Source organism: Gouania willdenowi, chromosome 4 (assembly GCF_900634775.1).
Source record: "Gouania willdenowi chromosome 4, fGouWil2.1, whole genome shotgun sequence".
NCBI classification, from domain to species: Eukaryota; Metazoa; Chordata; class Actinopteri; order Blenniiformes; family Gobiesocidae; genus Gouania; species Gouania willdenowi.
The window spans coordinates 11,780,025-11,795,501 of record NC_041047.1 but is presented as its reverse complement, the minus strand read 5'-3'; the positions used below and the strand labels follow the sequence as shown (position 1 = coordinate 11,795,501).

General features: G+C 40.8%; 1 protein-coding gene across 2 annotated transcripts in view; it reads right to left on the bottom strand.

Annotated features, from left to right (window-relative positions):
• The window catches only part of dennd1b (DENN/MADD domain containing 1B), a 134,948-nt gene that overhangs the window by 57,989 nt on the left and 61,482 nt on the right, over positions 1-15,477 (bottom strand). Inside the window, exons 6-10 of one of the 2 annotated variants that reach the window (XM_028445597.1) lie at positions 11,536-11,605; positions 8,925-9,005; positions 7,185-7,244; positions 4,336-4,389; positions 3,716-3,826 (exon numbers count right to left, since the gene is read on the bottom strand). In XM_028445597.1, the coding sequence (XP_028301398.1) occupies positions 3,716-3,826; positions 4,336-4,389; positions 7,185-7,244; positions 8,925-9,005; positions 11,536-11,605 (376 nt within the window). The remainder of the gene's footprint in view (positions 1-3,715; positions 3,827-4,335; positions 4,390-7,184; positions 7,245-8,924; positions 9,006-11,535; positions 11,606-15,477) is intronic. The other variant, XM_028445598.1, reaches the window with a different exon arrangement.

The following is a 15,477-nucleotide window of genomic DNA, read 5'->3' as shown; positions in this document are numbered from 1 at the left end:
AAACATTTTAAAAACCTGCCAAATGTGCAAATAAGCCATTGCTGGAGCAGACCGTGTAATTCAATTTGATAAGAGGAACCAAGAGATTCACTCGAGACCCCCTCACACCAGCGTCCCCTCCAACACCTCACATTAAAATCATTTCTCTTCACATACCACCTCATTTAAATCTTCATTATCCCTCCTCAAGCTGCCCCTACACTCCACTCGTTGCTCTCTCTCTCCTTCACTTTATATATAATTTCATTGCCATGTTGCGTTGTGTCCCTCCAAGAGTTGCCCACCAATTACCCACACTCTGCTTTTCTCTGCTGACACAAAGCTGGTGTCAGCCCCCGGCACCACAAACAGATATAGCTGGCACTGTGGGATGACAGAAAGTCCACAAACTTCAGGCCACCTACACACAGTCACTGAATCGCTCACAGAGAGACGTGAAGCATACGGTCCAAACACCTGTTAGTACAGATGACACAGGTGCATGGGGGTTGGGGGGTGGGGGGAAGACACCTACAACCTGCACATATGTACAGTTGTGGTTACAACACAGCTAAGACATACAGCACGGGGCAAAGATGTGTATATCGAAGACAAGGTGGGAAGGATTATGAAGGAGGGGAGCCTGGGGGCAGCAGGAGAGGAAGGATTTGCGGGTTGGGGAGGGGGGGGGGGGGGTGTCCACATGTTCTGCAGTCGCCCAACAACAGAGAGCGAGATTAGGACTCCCAGGAAGAGCGAAGCAAAAGCACAGAGAAGGACCAATGTAGGCAGAGAGCTTTAGAGACAGATGGACAGAGAGTAATATGTCAGGGAGAAAAAGAATAACTAAGAGGGAGGAAGAATTCATGGGGAAAGAGGAAAAAACAGAGGAAAAGGCTGGAAACAGAGAGACAGCTGGCACTCTGGGGCACATTGGATGGATAGCTCCTTGTTAGCATAGGCCTGACAGCCTGATGAGAGCGCTGCTGTCAGCCAGTGCTGAGGCCAGCCTGTGCGATTCTGGCGATAGGCAGGGCAGAGGCTAGACTGGAGAGCTTGTGGGGGGCGCTAAGCAGATGAAAGACATGGGGGGTAGTGAGGGTGTCTTCCCAGATGACTAGTTAGAGGAAGGCCTGATGCAGCCCTATTATACGGGCCTATGACACGTATGGCTGGCTGCTGCCACTTGCCAACCACTCTTTAAAAGCTATGCCGCTCACCTTCAGTCACAAAGTAGCACAAAGTCAACAGATGCATTGTTGTACCATCATGATTTATTCCTTTACTTTTGGACCGCCTGTGAGACACGGCAGCCGCCATGTACCAACAGACTATAAAGAGAGTTCACCCAGGCTTTAACACAGGCAGCACCGAGAGCAGGCGGAATAATGCAGGGTGTGTGTTTGTGTGTGTCTCCACTCCCTGTTTCTCTTTGCTAAGCTGAGGCCCTGGACAGGCGGAGGTGGTGATAAGCAGCTGGAGGGTACTAATGATGTTACTAACAATACCTGCTCTCGTACATTTTCCATCTGGATAGCAAAACTATATGAACACTAGCTGTCCATCCAGTGGCTGCTGACGCTCGCTTTAACAAACAATTTGACAACAAACTCTGACTTGAATTGAGCATCTCTTATCTTTCAAGACATTTGATCTTTAGACAGTGGGGCACATAATGAGTTGTTCACTGTTTGCAGTGAAGTATGTATATATACTTAAATGGCTGACTAAAAGAAACATGCTATGAACTCAGAGGTCAGTCTTTGCAATAGCAGAAATATCACTTCACAGTAGCAGTAATAGCACCAGGCCTGCCTTTAATCCCAGAGGAGATTGAAAATACCTTTGTACTACTGTGCCTGATATATATCGTAACCAAACCAAAAACACAAAACACCTCTCTCTCCGAAGAAGACGGATGGATAGATAAGTGGATGAAGAATCGCAGGAGATCAAAGGCTTATGGAAGGTAAAGGTCTAACTTGGCAGCTCTTAAAATATCCTGCTGGCATACTATTGTTGGAAAAAAACGCTGAGAATTGTCTTCCAAAACTGTAAATCACAGGCAAAAAAAACATCTCTTCCCCCCCCTTCTTCCTGCTCAGAAGAAAAACACTCTCACCCTTGAGTTGGATTATTTACATTGTGCATCACTTGTGTCACAGCCCAGCGGGCCGTCTGGAGCAGGAGCGGAGGTGCTGCTGCTCTGAAAGCAGACAGGTAGAACTCTGTGAAGGCGGGGCCACTGTTACAGCTTCTCCTAATTACAGGTCCTACGGGAGGGCTTGGGAAAACGCTCCCTGCACACCTCACACTGCCGGCCCCTTGGGTTGTTAAAGGTTCAACACACTCCAAGATAGACGCAGCAGGAGCAGTTCCACTACAGATAGATGACATCACTTCCCTCTCCCATCTCATCCGTCATAAACATTTGGCCGTGCCTCGTGATAACAGGAGGAGGATGGAATGAGGAACAGAGAGAGACACGGAGAGCTCTCCTCCCTCATAAAGATGGACAGAAGTGACTTTAAATCATGTGAGAAAAGCAAAACATGTAATATCAGATAATATAAGGCTTTTATGGGAGATATGTTGCAGGTATGGGGCCAAAGGTCAGATGCATTGCAGTTTTTGAAGAGAACTTTACAGCTTGTCAAAGGTTTCTAGGGTTGCAGTGAATAAAGAGTGGTGTTGTATTAGTAATTTTCCTTAGTTGAAAATTTTAACAACCACAAGATCTTGACGTTTCATCCAACAGTTATGTCAGTCCCAACCATCAGCAGCCAAGGAGATAATGACTGTTAGCTCAAGAACTAGTGTTGTAGTACTTGATACCGGTCTTGGACTTAAAAAGCATCCTTACTCAGTCTTGTCTTGGTCTCAGACTGTCCAAACTTTGGATTTTTTTTAGTTAAGACCAGGACTGATTTGTTCTATTCTTCAACTTTATTTATTTGTTAATGAGGAGAAGAACTTGGTAAATGAAAAATATCTTCAATTCATGCCTATCAAATAGATTTTAAAGAAATGAAAACTTAAGAGAACATTCAACCTTGTCATGTTTTTTTAAATACATTTTATGGTCTTGTCTTGGTCTTGACTCGGTCTAGACTCCAAAAAGTCTTGGTCTTGCCTTGGTCTCGGTGCATTCTGGTCTTGGGCAAGCCTTGATCTTGGATGATGTGGTATGAACACAACACTATTAAGAACCACCAACAAACAACAACTAAAGCACAACTAGAACTAACATTTGTGTGGATTTCAAATTCGGCTTCGTAAATGTTGTTCTCGACTTTGGTCATTGGTTTTAAAATCTGTTCTAACAGAAATTGTCAACAAATAGACTTGCATTAGAAGTTGAGAAGGTAAGGAAAAAAACCCAGCAGGACTTTCTGTCTCAGTGATGTGAAAAAGAAACAGATCCATTGGACATGCATCCATCAATCTTCTTCTCATCAAAATATGTTGAGAGTATTTGGTTTGCAGTGTTTCGAAGACTGTTTAACCAGCAATGGTTAAGCTAACCTCTGGTCTGTTGTTTTTAACTTGTTTTTTTATTGTGCTGTCTTGTAAACCTGTTAGAGGCTGGGCACATATTAAAAAAACTCAATTTTACATTTCATAGAGCTCCAAGATGGCACTGATTTAGTCTCGTCAACTGTTTACTGGTAGATCAAAAGCACACAAAAAAAGTGACTGCATGTGGGAGAATGGAGTCGGCTGGGGATGAACTCACAGTGCTGAGCTTGCTTGAGGTAATAATGATGCGCCGTTCGTGAAGCATGCTGCCGTAGAGTTGGAGCATGTTGTTGATGTCCACAGCCACAAAGTACTCTGTCAGATTCCTCTGGAGACAGACGGGGAAAAGGAGGAGATTCAGGAAGGTAACAAACTGTCTTTGCACGACTTGCCTACAGTGTGTCACAGTAACTGCATGAAAAGCACTTGGACTTCCATCACTGAGCATATTGCTTAGGTTTAAAATAATGAATGGAATAAATACTTGTTTTAAACATATTTGAAGCCCTCTATTATTTAAAAAAAACTGTTGGACTTGGATAGGTGCCCCATTTTTAATAAAGGATTAAGTCAAGTATTAAAAACAGAATATGCAAAAACAATGTGCGATCCAAGTCCTGATACTTTTGCTAATTCTCAAACTTACATTTTTAAAGTAATAGCACCACAGGTGGTAAGACTTAAACAAGAGAATGATGCAAGAACTTCGGTCAGTCACAAATTTATCTAATTAAAAACAATTAGAGGCAGAGATGTTTCAGGGGAAGAGGGATTTTCCCCCCCTTCTCTGTTCAGCTGCACTTTCTTTTCCTTTTTCTCTTTTCCGTGAATACTCACACTCTCCGGGATCGTTGGCAGTCCATTGATATCCGGGGCAATGAAGTAGGAGTGCTGCGGGATAACAAACATGCAGGGGAGAGAGAAAAGAAGAGAGGAGGTCAGAAGTGAAGCATAGCACTCACCAAGCAGAGAATGAGGGGAAGAGGGGAGAAAAGGACTGTTCACTTTGTTCTATGATTTATGGCTCATCTTCAGCTCTGTCTATATGAATTGCTGAGTCGGTGTCTGAACTGTGGCAATGCTTTTATCAGGCCTGCAGAACACAGAGAGCTCAAGAGGAGCTCAGCTCCCCATAGACACGGACCGGGGTGATGTCTCCGGTGGAAAACTGAGTCTTTATTTAAGCATTAAAAGGCTTGCAGAGAATCAGAACACACACTGGAGCACACGTGCACATCTACACACATACACACAGTGATTGTTTAGGGGATCACAGGCCTGCCTGTCTCACTTTGGGAAAGCAGGGCAGGTTCAGTGTTTGGATCAAAGGGGCCTGAGAGAGGTGCTGTTTGGAGGTAGGCAAACCACCAAGTGAACCCATCATTGTGTCGCTCGCTCGCTCGCACGCACGCACGCACGCACGCACGCACGCACACGCACACGCACACGCACACGCACACGCACACGCACACGCACACGCACACGCACACGCACACGCACACGCACACGCACACGCACACGCACACACACACACACACACACACACACACACACACACACACACACACACTTACTTCTCTCGGCTTTCATTCAACCAGCTGTTGCAGATGTCCTAAATCACCAAGTTATCACACTTTACATGTCTTGATTTATTTGGATTTCTGAGACCAATGTGATGTAAGAAATCCATCAAAATTAAACATACAAAAAAACATTTAATGGTATTTTTTTTAAAACTAGTAATGACGGGGAGGCCAACTGTGTTGTCCTTTTTTTTTGTCCTTTTTGCTGCTACCACTAAATAACCTTAATTTGAGTAGAATTTTTTTATTTTTTTTTTAAATGGTCAAAAATTAAAGATGAAGAGATATTTCTGCATCCACCACCACCAGTTACACATATCTATAATGATAAGCTTGGCCATGAACTTCAAAAGTAGCGCAAATGTAGGAAGTATTGACCTAAAAGTGGGTTATGAGCATTTACAATAGGTTTGAAAAAATGGTAGAAAACTACAACAAAAAACTACAAAAACTTGTTTTTGAAGCTGCATATTTTGTGTTCCTTGGATACACTGTTTTTACTTCATTCAAAAAGCAGCCGAAAGTAAAACATTCATTATCTCAGGTTCAAGCTACATCATGTTTTCATTAAACAAGGATTGGTTTTAAGGAGTGTAGGTGGGGCCTTAAGCAGATGTCTTTGAAAACCACTGCTTTAGAGCATCTACTAAAAAAATATTTATTTTATTTTTACAATATTGAGAACTATTTTTCTACAAATGTAAGAAAAACCAGAGAGAAAGCACCGGATTCTGACCTTAATACAAATATGTCTATAATATGTCTCTGCGCGCTAAAGGAGGAAGAGGAAAGAGGTTGGCTAGTTAATATTAAAGATTAGTGTATAGCTCCACGGTGCATTTCCCTCCAAACCCACTGATAGAAAAACCATATGTCTCTAATTGGTAAGCTAACAAAAGTGCAGCACATTTCTTTAAACACAAGGAATAAGGTTCACATTTTCTCACTAATTTCATCTAAATGACAGGACGACAAAGAAAATGGACAAAAACTAACTGAAATGTAGTTTTAAAGTTGCTAGTAAAGAAAAGAAAAATATATTGAAGGCTGAAATTTAACAGCATCATGCCATTATACGTAAACAATTAAAATATCTCTCTTTTCCCACCTTTTAGCACGCCTCAACAAAATCACAAGTGAATGTGTCTTGACATTCACTCCACTTAACAGGAAAAACACATTCCTTACATTTCCTGTTGGATCACAGGTACAACCAATGCCTCCTGTGAAACTCAACATATGTGCTTAGATTGCAAAAATAGCACATCGACAGATGCAAATATTTGTGTTAAAATCTGTGAAGTTCCTTATTTGTGGATTATTACCTGTTTCTGCTTCCATTTTCAACTACACTTTGAACCCCAATACAAAGTAATTTGACCTAAATAGCTATTGTTTTGAAATCAAAACAAAGACCTTCTGCCTTAGCCTCATCTCAAACAGTCCCATTTATTCTCATTAAGAAAACGATTTTATTCTCTAAGGTCGTCAGCATTTGATTAACATTTAATAAGAAGATTAAAATTAAAGTGTTATACAAGATTGGAGACTTATTAAATTCATAAACCACCCATGAAGTCTGAAGTTGTTTCTCCTCTAAATGAGCTGAATAATCTTTCCCTGTTGGTCTTTCAAATCTATAACATTGTGACAATCACAAGCCGTGACTCAAGCCCAGCTTTCAATGGTTGTCTACACACTTATTACAGTTTGGTTTTTTTCTTGTTCCTTCCAAGACTTGTTTATATAAAAAAAAAAATTTAAAAGTGGGTTAACTGGAAAGGCATCAAGGAGATTTTCTGAGCACAATTGTCTTTGCTTTAAACATAAAGAGAAAGGGGGGGGACTTTAGATATTCAGAGAGAGAATATTGCAGTGTGGAAGGGCATTAATCATTTACAAAGTTTGATTGTTTTCCAGAAGAGAAGAAACCCACACCAAGGCCCAGGATAGTTTGTTTCTTGTTGTATGTAAAAAAAAAAAGAAAGAAAGTGCGGCTTATTTGGCCAAATTGGAAAATCCGCAGCTCCCATGCGATTAGTAGAGAAGCATTTTCTGATTTCACAGCAGCCTCCTTTCCTCCTCCCTCTGCCGCTCACTCACCGGCTCCTTGCTTCTCCGATCTCTCAGTACTTGCCCAGTGGCAATATACAACTGCTCATTCTTGCACAATAAAAAGGGAGAGGGAGAGAGAGCAAAACAGGGTTCACACATGAAAGGGGACAATGATATTTCTTTTTGGCTGCCATGATAAAACAAAAAAAAAAACACTCTTTAAGGGAATAATTCTGCTTCATCAATTAAATATCAAACTAGTGGCTTCTTGAGAAAGAGATGAAGCTATCACCTCTGCTCTTCCAGGGTTTCGCAGTGAAGCACTGGGATTCAGATGAGAAAGGAGAGTTTACATTTACAACTTGTGGTGCAAAAAATAAGAAAAACTGACACAAAGGAGAATAAAAATAAATAACGATTTCGAATTTACCTTATTAACCTTGCTTAAGATATATTGATTACCCTACATTAGACTAGTTATGCTGTAAATTTAACTGCATGTATACCATTGAGACCTTTTCAGCAGAAGAGAGCTACAGTTGTTCATCTAATTAATGCAAAAAACAAAACAAATAGAGCAGTTATGCTGAATACAAAGGCTAATACTCTACTGCTTTTGATCACATTATGGTTTAAAACTTGGGCAGCTAAGAAAAAAATATATATATTAGTGATGAAAACCATATATTTGTAAAAGCAACACAATTCCAGACACTCTTTTAAGTGTGTTTAAACTGGCCGGGATTTTGGAGCCGATCCTGGGCGAGTGTTTTATGTACGAACAGGAAACACACAGAGCAGACAGAGAGTGTCGGAGCTAAACTCAAACACAGGCTGACTTGGAGCGACTGGGGCTTGTTAAGTCGGCTCAGCTTTTGATGAGCGGGAAACTGGAGGAGTTGTGAAGGAGCAAGTCAAGGTTTAAACACGACCAGTTTGAGCGTATCACACAAAAAGCTGTTGGTGCCACTTGGTGTTTCCAAACACGGTGTCCGTCCTGCCGCCCTCTCGGCCTCACCGCACCTTCCCAAACTTCACTCTTCTCTCCTTCATCTCCTCCAGATCATCCTTTATATTGTGCCAATCACTCACTTCTTTTACTGCTTTACATTTTATCTTCTTTTTTCACCCAGATTTTAGATGTTGTACATTTTTCCTTAATGCTTCTTGCCATGTCAACACTTCCCTATAACTGGTAAATGGTTACTAAGGGTGGAAAAAATAAATAAAAATGTCATGATATAGATAAATCGATATTTGTCCCCAGAATCTATATTTTATCTTAAAAAAAAAACATGTGGTGTAGTGCATTTTCATGTGCAGTTGAAATGGGATCGAATGGGATCGAACCCCCAACCTCTCGATCAGAAGATGACCCCTCTACCACCGGAGTTTATTGCTGAACATTTACAACAAATCATTAAGGCAGATTTTTGAATAATATGTTAAGGTTTCATTTATTCAGACAAATTCTCCAGGAAATTTACTTTGATCTCCTGACATACTGTAATTTGACTCTCTACTGCCAGTTTTCGTCAGAGGCATCTGCTGATCGCTTTAATGTGTCCTTTACTTCTACTTAATAGTAGATTTATACGAGAACAAACAACATCTCATTTGCGTTGCAAATGTCTATCTTAATACTGAAGTGTTTCAAAGTGTACCTAAGTGTTACCAAACTTTCACCATCTGTTTTCTCCTCTTCCTATCTGAATGCCATTAGCTTCCTGTCCCTCACTCCGTCTCAGCCTTACCTCTGATGAGAAGGAATATGAGATTTGTACATACCACACTCAGGTTGACTGGAGTGAAGGGCTTTGGCACAGGCAGATCATAGAGTGAATTCAGCATGTCATTCAAGTCATTTTCCTGAGGGGGAAAAAAACAAACAACAAAAGATAAAAAAAACATGGAACACATGGTTTTTTGTTGTTGTTTTTTTACTTGTCGTGTGGATGTCACTAGTTATGTGTCAATCTTAACAAGAGTGCCATGAAGAGGCGCCGCTGCAGACCAGAGGGCAATCCTGCAGCGAGGCCTGAAGGGCTCGGCAACATCCGACTGACATATGTTTAACGAGAAAATGGTGAGGTTAAAAGACGGCTGAGTGCCGGGGCCGCAGACCCTTATTATTCTGCAGTGTTGATTTATGGCCGAAAGCAGGCTGCCAGTAATTAAAGCAGGGGTCCCTAATCGAAAGACGAGGGGGCTGTAGGAAGCCAGAGAGCTGGTTTGACCACAGGACGGGGCCCCGAGATTATCTTTTAGCATTTATGAGCTCTCCTACAAGACTGCTTTTTACACTCTGAGCAGCTGAGAGGGATGAAAAATGAGCCGAGGAAGCAAGTTGAACTTAACCCCACAGTGATTTTCTGGAACTCTCTAAAACACATAACTAACCAAAATGAGCACTATTAGGTCTGAAATTAAACATAACTTACAACATTTAGCATTTGGTTAATACTTTTTTCCAGATATTTTTAATTTTTGTCTTTGACGGGATAAAACGCTGGAAGTTCAAGATCTACACCAGGGATGGGAAACTATCACAGCAAGGGCCACAAAAATGTGATTGTATCTGATCTGAGGGTGTCAGCATAATAATGACCAATCTGAGCATTAGAAAGGGGAAAAAATGGTTGTCATTTTCTGCATTTTTATTGTCGATTTGTGTGTTTTTGGCATTACTTTTCGGTATTTTCCTGTCATTTTGTGGAATTTTGTATACAGTTTGTGTGTCCTAAGAGATATTCTGTAATGTGCTTTTTGTAGTAATTTTGTTTGTTTAAGAAGTTGCTGTGTCTATGGTTATTGTCATTTTGTGTTTTATGAGTCGTTTTGGGTGTTTTGGGAATTCTTTGTGCATTATTCTGTCAATTTGTGTGTTTTGGAAGTTATTTTTGTATTATGTTGGGTTGTATATGGGTTTTATGTTCTTCTTCTTGAATTACAGTTTTGGGGACTTTCTTTTGGGGGCTGCAAAAACAGACTGAGGACCACATGCGGCCCCTGGGCCGTTAGTTGTCCATGTCTGACCAACGTGGTTCAAATGAAGCTAAAACAGGTTGAGAAGTTTTTTACTTTATCTTCTACTTTCTAAGAACTTTTGCTTTGGTTTTCGCCAACAAGCTACTGCTTGTTTGTAAGGAAGTGTGTGTGTGTGTCTGTAAATGTGTGTATTTGTTAGTGGGAAAGAGAAGCAAAAGGCACAAACATACAGTAAAGAGAAGGAGGGCTGGGCGAGGGTGGGAAGGGGTGGGGGGGGTGGGGTGCAATCGAACAGCCTCCTGTCATGAGAGGCTCAATGCTCACACGCATGGTCAGCAACACTGCCTGGGGAAACAGTTCATTTACCCCTCGCCTTAAACCCTCATTGCTCTTCTGTCTTCCCTCGTCTGTCAACATCTCCCTCTCGCCTGGAACGGACAGCGGGGTAAATAGAAACCAAATCATGCACACTAACAATTCAGTCACCCAGGATTCCCTCCTTCTCTCTCTCTCTCTCTCTCTCTCTTTTTCTCCTTCCCTCTCTTTCTCTTCAACATACAAACACACACTGTCCTTTTCCTGCTTTTGCTTTTCTCGTTCCATATTAGATTATCTAGAGTTTCCTGTGCTCAATGGGTGTGTGTGGCATGTTTGCAGCTGCACTTTAGCAAGACACTTTGTCCTGATCACAGCTCTCTACGGATCTTGGAAGAAGCAGCGACTACATGACAACTGAAAGTGGTCCCAGAGCTATGCATCCCTCCTCGACTTGTTCGCTCTTTTTCCACCCTCGTCGTCTTCTTCCTCCTCCTCCTCCTCCTCCTCCTCTTCCTCCTCCTCGTTGTCTCTCTTCAGTCTAAACAGTCGAACATCACCTACACCCTCTACACTAGACGGTGCAAATCCCCTAAGTTTGTTGCATATTTTAAATCCCCTCCCTTTGCTAGAACAATACAGGGAATAGTCAAGGGAAAAGACTTTTTTTTGTGAAGTACAAGATTTTGTGTGTGTGTGTGTGTGTGTGTGTGTGTGTGTGTGTGTGTGTGTGTGTGTGTGTGTGTGTTTTCCTAAATATTTGTTTCCCCAGTAAATCATCAAGAATAACTTTCAGTGTCAGATCAGCTTTTGGTCTGTGAAATGTCAACATTCTTGCTGCTAACAAACCAAGCCGAGTCCACAATGCCAAACAAAACTTACACTAAAAAAAAAGAAAAGACAACGTTACAATGGGTGCAGCGACAGAGTGGAGGGAAAAACATCTCACCACAGCAAAAGCTTATAAAACAAACTGTAGGTTCACAGTTGGGATTTTTACCACCTTGTTTTCTCTTATTGTGCACTGTGTACTTTACGCATTAATAGAAAACAGGTGATCATCACTCATATGATGTAGAAAACCAAAACAAGTTACCTGTTGTTTCACTAGGTAGTCGGCCAGAGTGTTGAGCAGCTTGTAGTAGATTTCAAACCAAGGTAGGTAACTGAAAGAGTCAGAAGAAACGAGAATTACGCTCCACACATGAAAACCTCACAAACAGGCAGAAAGGAATCTGTGTGCTTTAAACCAATGAGGCAAACACACATCTGTGAAAGGATGAACAAAAGGAACAAGTAAATATATTCTTTATTCTTCATACAGTATAACTTTTTTATCCTATTTATAGTTGTGATTATTGCCTTTCCATTGAAGTAACTTTTAATTTTCAAAACGTACATTTTCTAGTCATGATGGGTTTTGGAGAAGGATTTTGGCACATAACTACACATTTATTATAAAAAATAAACAAACCTCAGATTTTTTGTAAATAACCAAATATAATTTAGTTTGTATTATTAAATAATTTATTATTTAATTTTAATTAATTTATCATAGTTTGTTCCTTTACTCAGTTTCAAATTGCAATGATGCAAACTGCAACTATAATTTTCAACTTAAAGTTGCAGTTTGTATACTTACCATAACTCTGGTGAACACTGGGCTCTCTCTACAATTATTAAATATTTGTATCCACATGATTTTTGCGATTTATGTTAATATGAATTTGACTAGTGGCAAAAAAAACCCAAAAAAACCAAAGGATAAACAGAAACTGCGTCAGGTTTCTCTGTTAAGAAGACCAATAACAGAGTCATCGCTGTATTAAGGAAACACACACACACACGCGCGCACACACACACACACACACACACACACACACACACACACACACACACACACACACACACACACACACACACACACACACACACACACACACACACACACACACACACACACACACACACACACACACACACACACACACACACACACACACACTTCGTATTCAGGACCTTCAACGTGCTAAAAATTCCCATCATGTCTTTTCCAAGAAATATTAATGGAAATACAAAAAAAAGAGAGATTTTAAATCACGAAAAAAGAGCAGCATAGCTTTCATGTGATGCTCTCTGTGGTTTACAAGTATGCAGATCCCAGATGCACAGGCTTAAAAAAATGCAGCCCAGGATGCTTCCCGTCCCCGCGCTGTACCCCACCTCCTTCTCCAGCCCTGCTCACTGCTGCTTTTTATGTCCTTCACATATTTGTTAAAATAAATAAATAAATAACTTTGCCTTGGGTAATTAATGTAAAATAAATAAATCAACCAGCTCAAAAATAATACATGCAGCAGTGTTTGTGTTAAAACTAATCACTGAGTACATTCACCATAAGCTAAAAGCATCTGCAGCATGGCTTTCTTTACTTGGCTGACATATTCTTGGCCAAGACAACACGCTCTGGCTCAGTGGAAGATGGCCAGCATTTTCTTTTGGCATAAAAGCGGCGACAGCTCAATTTATTTAATTTATTTAATATTATGCAATCAAACTAAAGGAAAAACACAGTGTTCTTATCAAGTTAATGAATTTGTACCTAATTTTGGATTTAAATGGGCAAGCTTGAACACTGCATGTTTAATTATCAAGTTATGGACTTTTCGTCTCCTATTAACGCTTCATTAACTTGCCTGGACAGAGAGGTTGAAAAGTGATCAAATGAGCCAGTAAAAGTGGATTTTTATTACATGATCAAACTACAGAGGACTTGTTAATGAGAAGTTGGGGATTTACAACTACTTTAAATGTAAAGCTGATTTTTATTGCCACTGAACGATGCATTAGAAGTGTGAATGGTTTATTTATAGCATAGAAAATAAATCCAAAATTAAGTTTTAGTGTAGTTGTTAATTTATATGAACAGAATTATTAATAAAGTTTAAAGTTTATAACCCAGTGAAGTATTTCTTTTGCAGCTGGCTGAAGACACAGAACCGTTTCCATGGTATGGGTCACTGGCTGCTCTGTAGACTGGAATTAACATACAACAAGAAAACAATAAAGTGAACCCAATGCAAATTTTCATATCTCTAAATCCGTGAGGGGGCCGATAACTGGCTGGGTTCCCGGAGAAGTGCAGCCAAGCGCGCCAATCAGAGGGGCTGAGTGACCATTAGTCTGAAACAATCAGTCTCTTAACGTGCCGATATTTTGACATCTGCATGAAGATTTCCCACAATCAGGTCACACTTGCAGTGGCAACTAAATCAAACATGCATGTGTTAATTCACATGCTGCCAAGATATCAACCTGAAGACCTATTTCTGCCATGTCGAACAGAGTTCAGAACAACATATCAGCTCTGCGGTTGGTTTACTTTTAGTTTGTCTTGTTATATACAAACATTATGCCTTTAATTTATCTCTTTCTTGTCTTGTGTTTAAAAAAACACAGCTTCTGGACACTAATCCTTCATTTTTCACAGCTGACGGGGATGTAAATAAGTCTCTTGCTGTCAGAGCAGCCGTCAATCGTCAGAGAACACAGTCGTTTCGCCCACACCGCGGTGCAGTAATTTCTCTGAAAAACATACAATCACTGGTGAAGGCAGCCATCGACAAATCATCAAAAATACTTCCAAGATGGCAAAAATATTCATACAAGTAGGTTTCACCCTTTATTCAAAGCCAATCTAATGACTTGGACAAAGAAACTGAAGTGTGTTCTTCTCCCCTCACTTTCAGAAGTTTGGACAAAACTAGATAGTCCAACTCGTCACAGTTCATCTTTCAAATTTGTTTGTGGTTCACAAATCTTCAGATAGCGATAAAGAGAAAGAGAGAGAGAGGGCGAGAGAGAGAGGGGAGGGCATCCATCACTGCAGAGCTCAGTGCGTGAGGGCTCACAATCTATCCTGCTTCTTTAAACACACGTCTCCTCAAAGTGCCATGTACTTAGAGAATGAAGAGACTAATCTGCGACCTTCTCACAGCCCGTCCTGCTCCCCATTCGCAGCCTCAGACCACCTCAAAGTCAGACCAAATCCCACAGAACATGCTGTATGTGTTTGGAAGGATTATTAAGGTTTTATTCTCATTAGAAGCACAGCGTTCACACACACACACACACACACACACACACACACACACACACACACACACACCCACACACACACACACACACAAACACACACACACACACACCGACACACACACACACACACACACACACACACACACACACACACACACACACACACACACACACACACACAGAGAGAGAGAGAAAAAGCAGCTTCAGAACAGCTGATCTTTGTAACTATGAATGCTCAATCTTCTGTTTCTAAAGAGTTCTAAGACATGTATACCTGGGGCACTTTTCAGCTTCCATAAAGTACCTGTTGGGTGCTAAGCCTGACACTTATTCCTGTTCCTCAGATGAGTCTTAAATCTCCTTTAATGCACTCAAACCCACAATCACAAGTCAGCTTGTGACGCGTAGGCACTTCAGACACATATTGTGTTACAGCATTACTTTCCCATAGGTCAAAGGGGAAATGCAGCAAAAAGAAGTGCCTTCATCACACTATATAAGTGTCCACAAAGATAGAGCTGCTGCACAATCCCACAAAATCATCTCTCACACAAATCCTGCACTAACGTTTAATTCTCAAAAGCAAAAAATTATTCAGATGCCGAGGTAATGACGGATAACGGGGATATGAACCTATGTCTGTGATACCTGAAGTTCGTTTTTGTGTTTCTTTTGGATATTTTTGCCTGAAGGCAGCCTGGTGAGTTTGGTCACATCTTAAGTGAGGCGACTACAAAGAACAGCCCACATAAAACTGTCCTACTCATTAAGGCACTTCCTCCTGTAAGCAGAGGTGACAATTTTACGGTCCCAGCATTTCAACGAGCACAGACGCAAACACTTTTAATTACCTTTATTTTACACTCCTGGCCAATTGTACCTTCAATAGTCATGAACTAGCATTCTTAGACTGTCTAGCCTGGATTATTATTACCCTTGG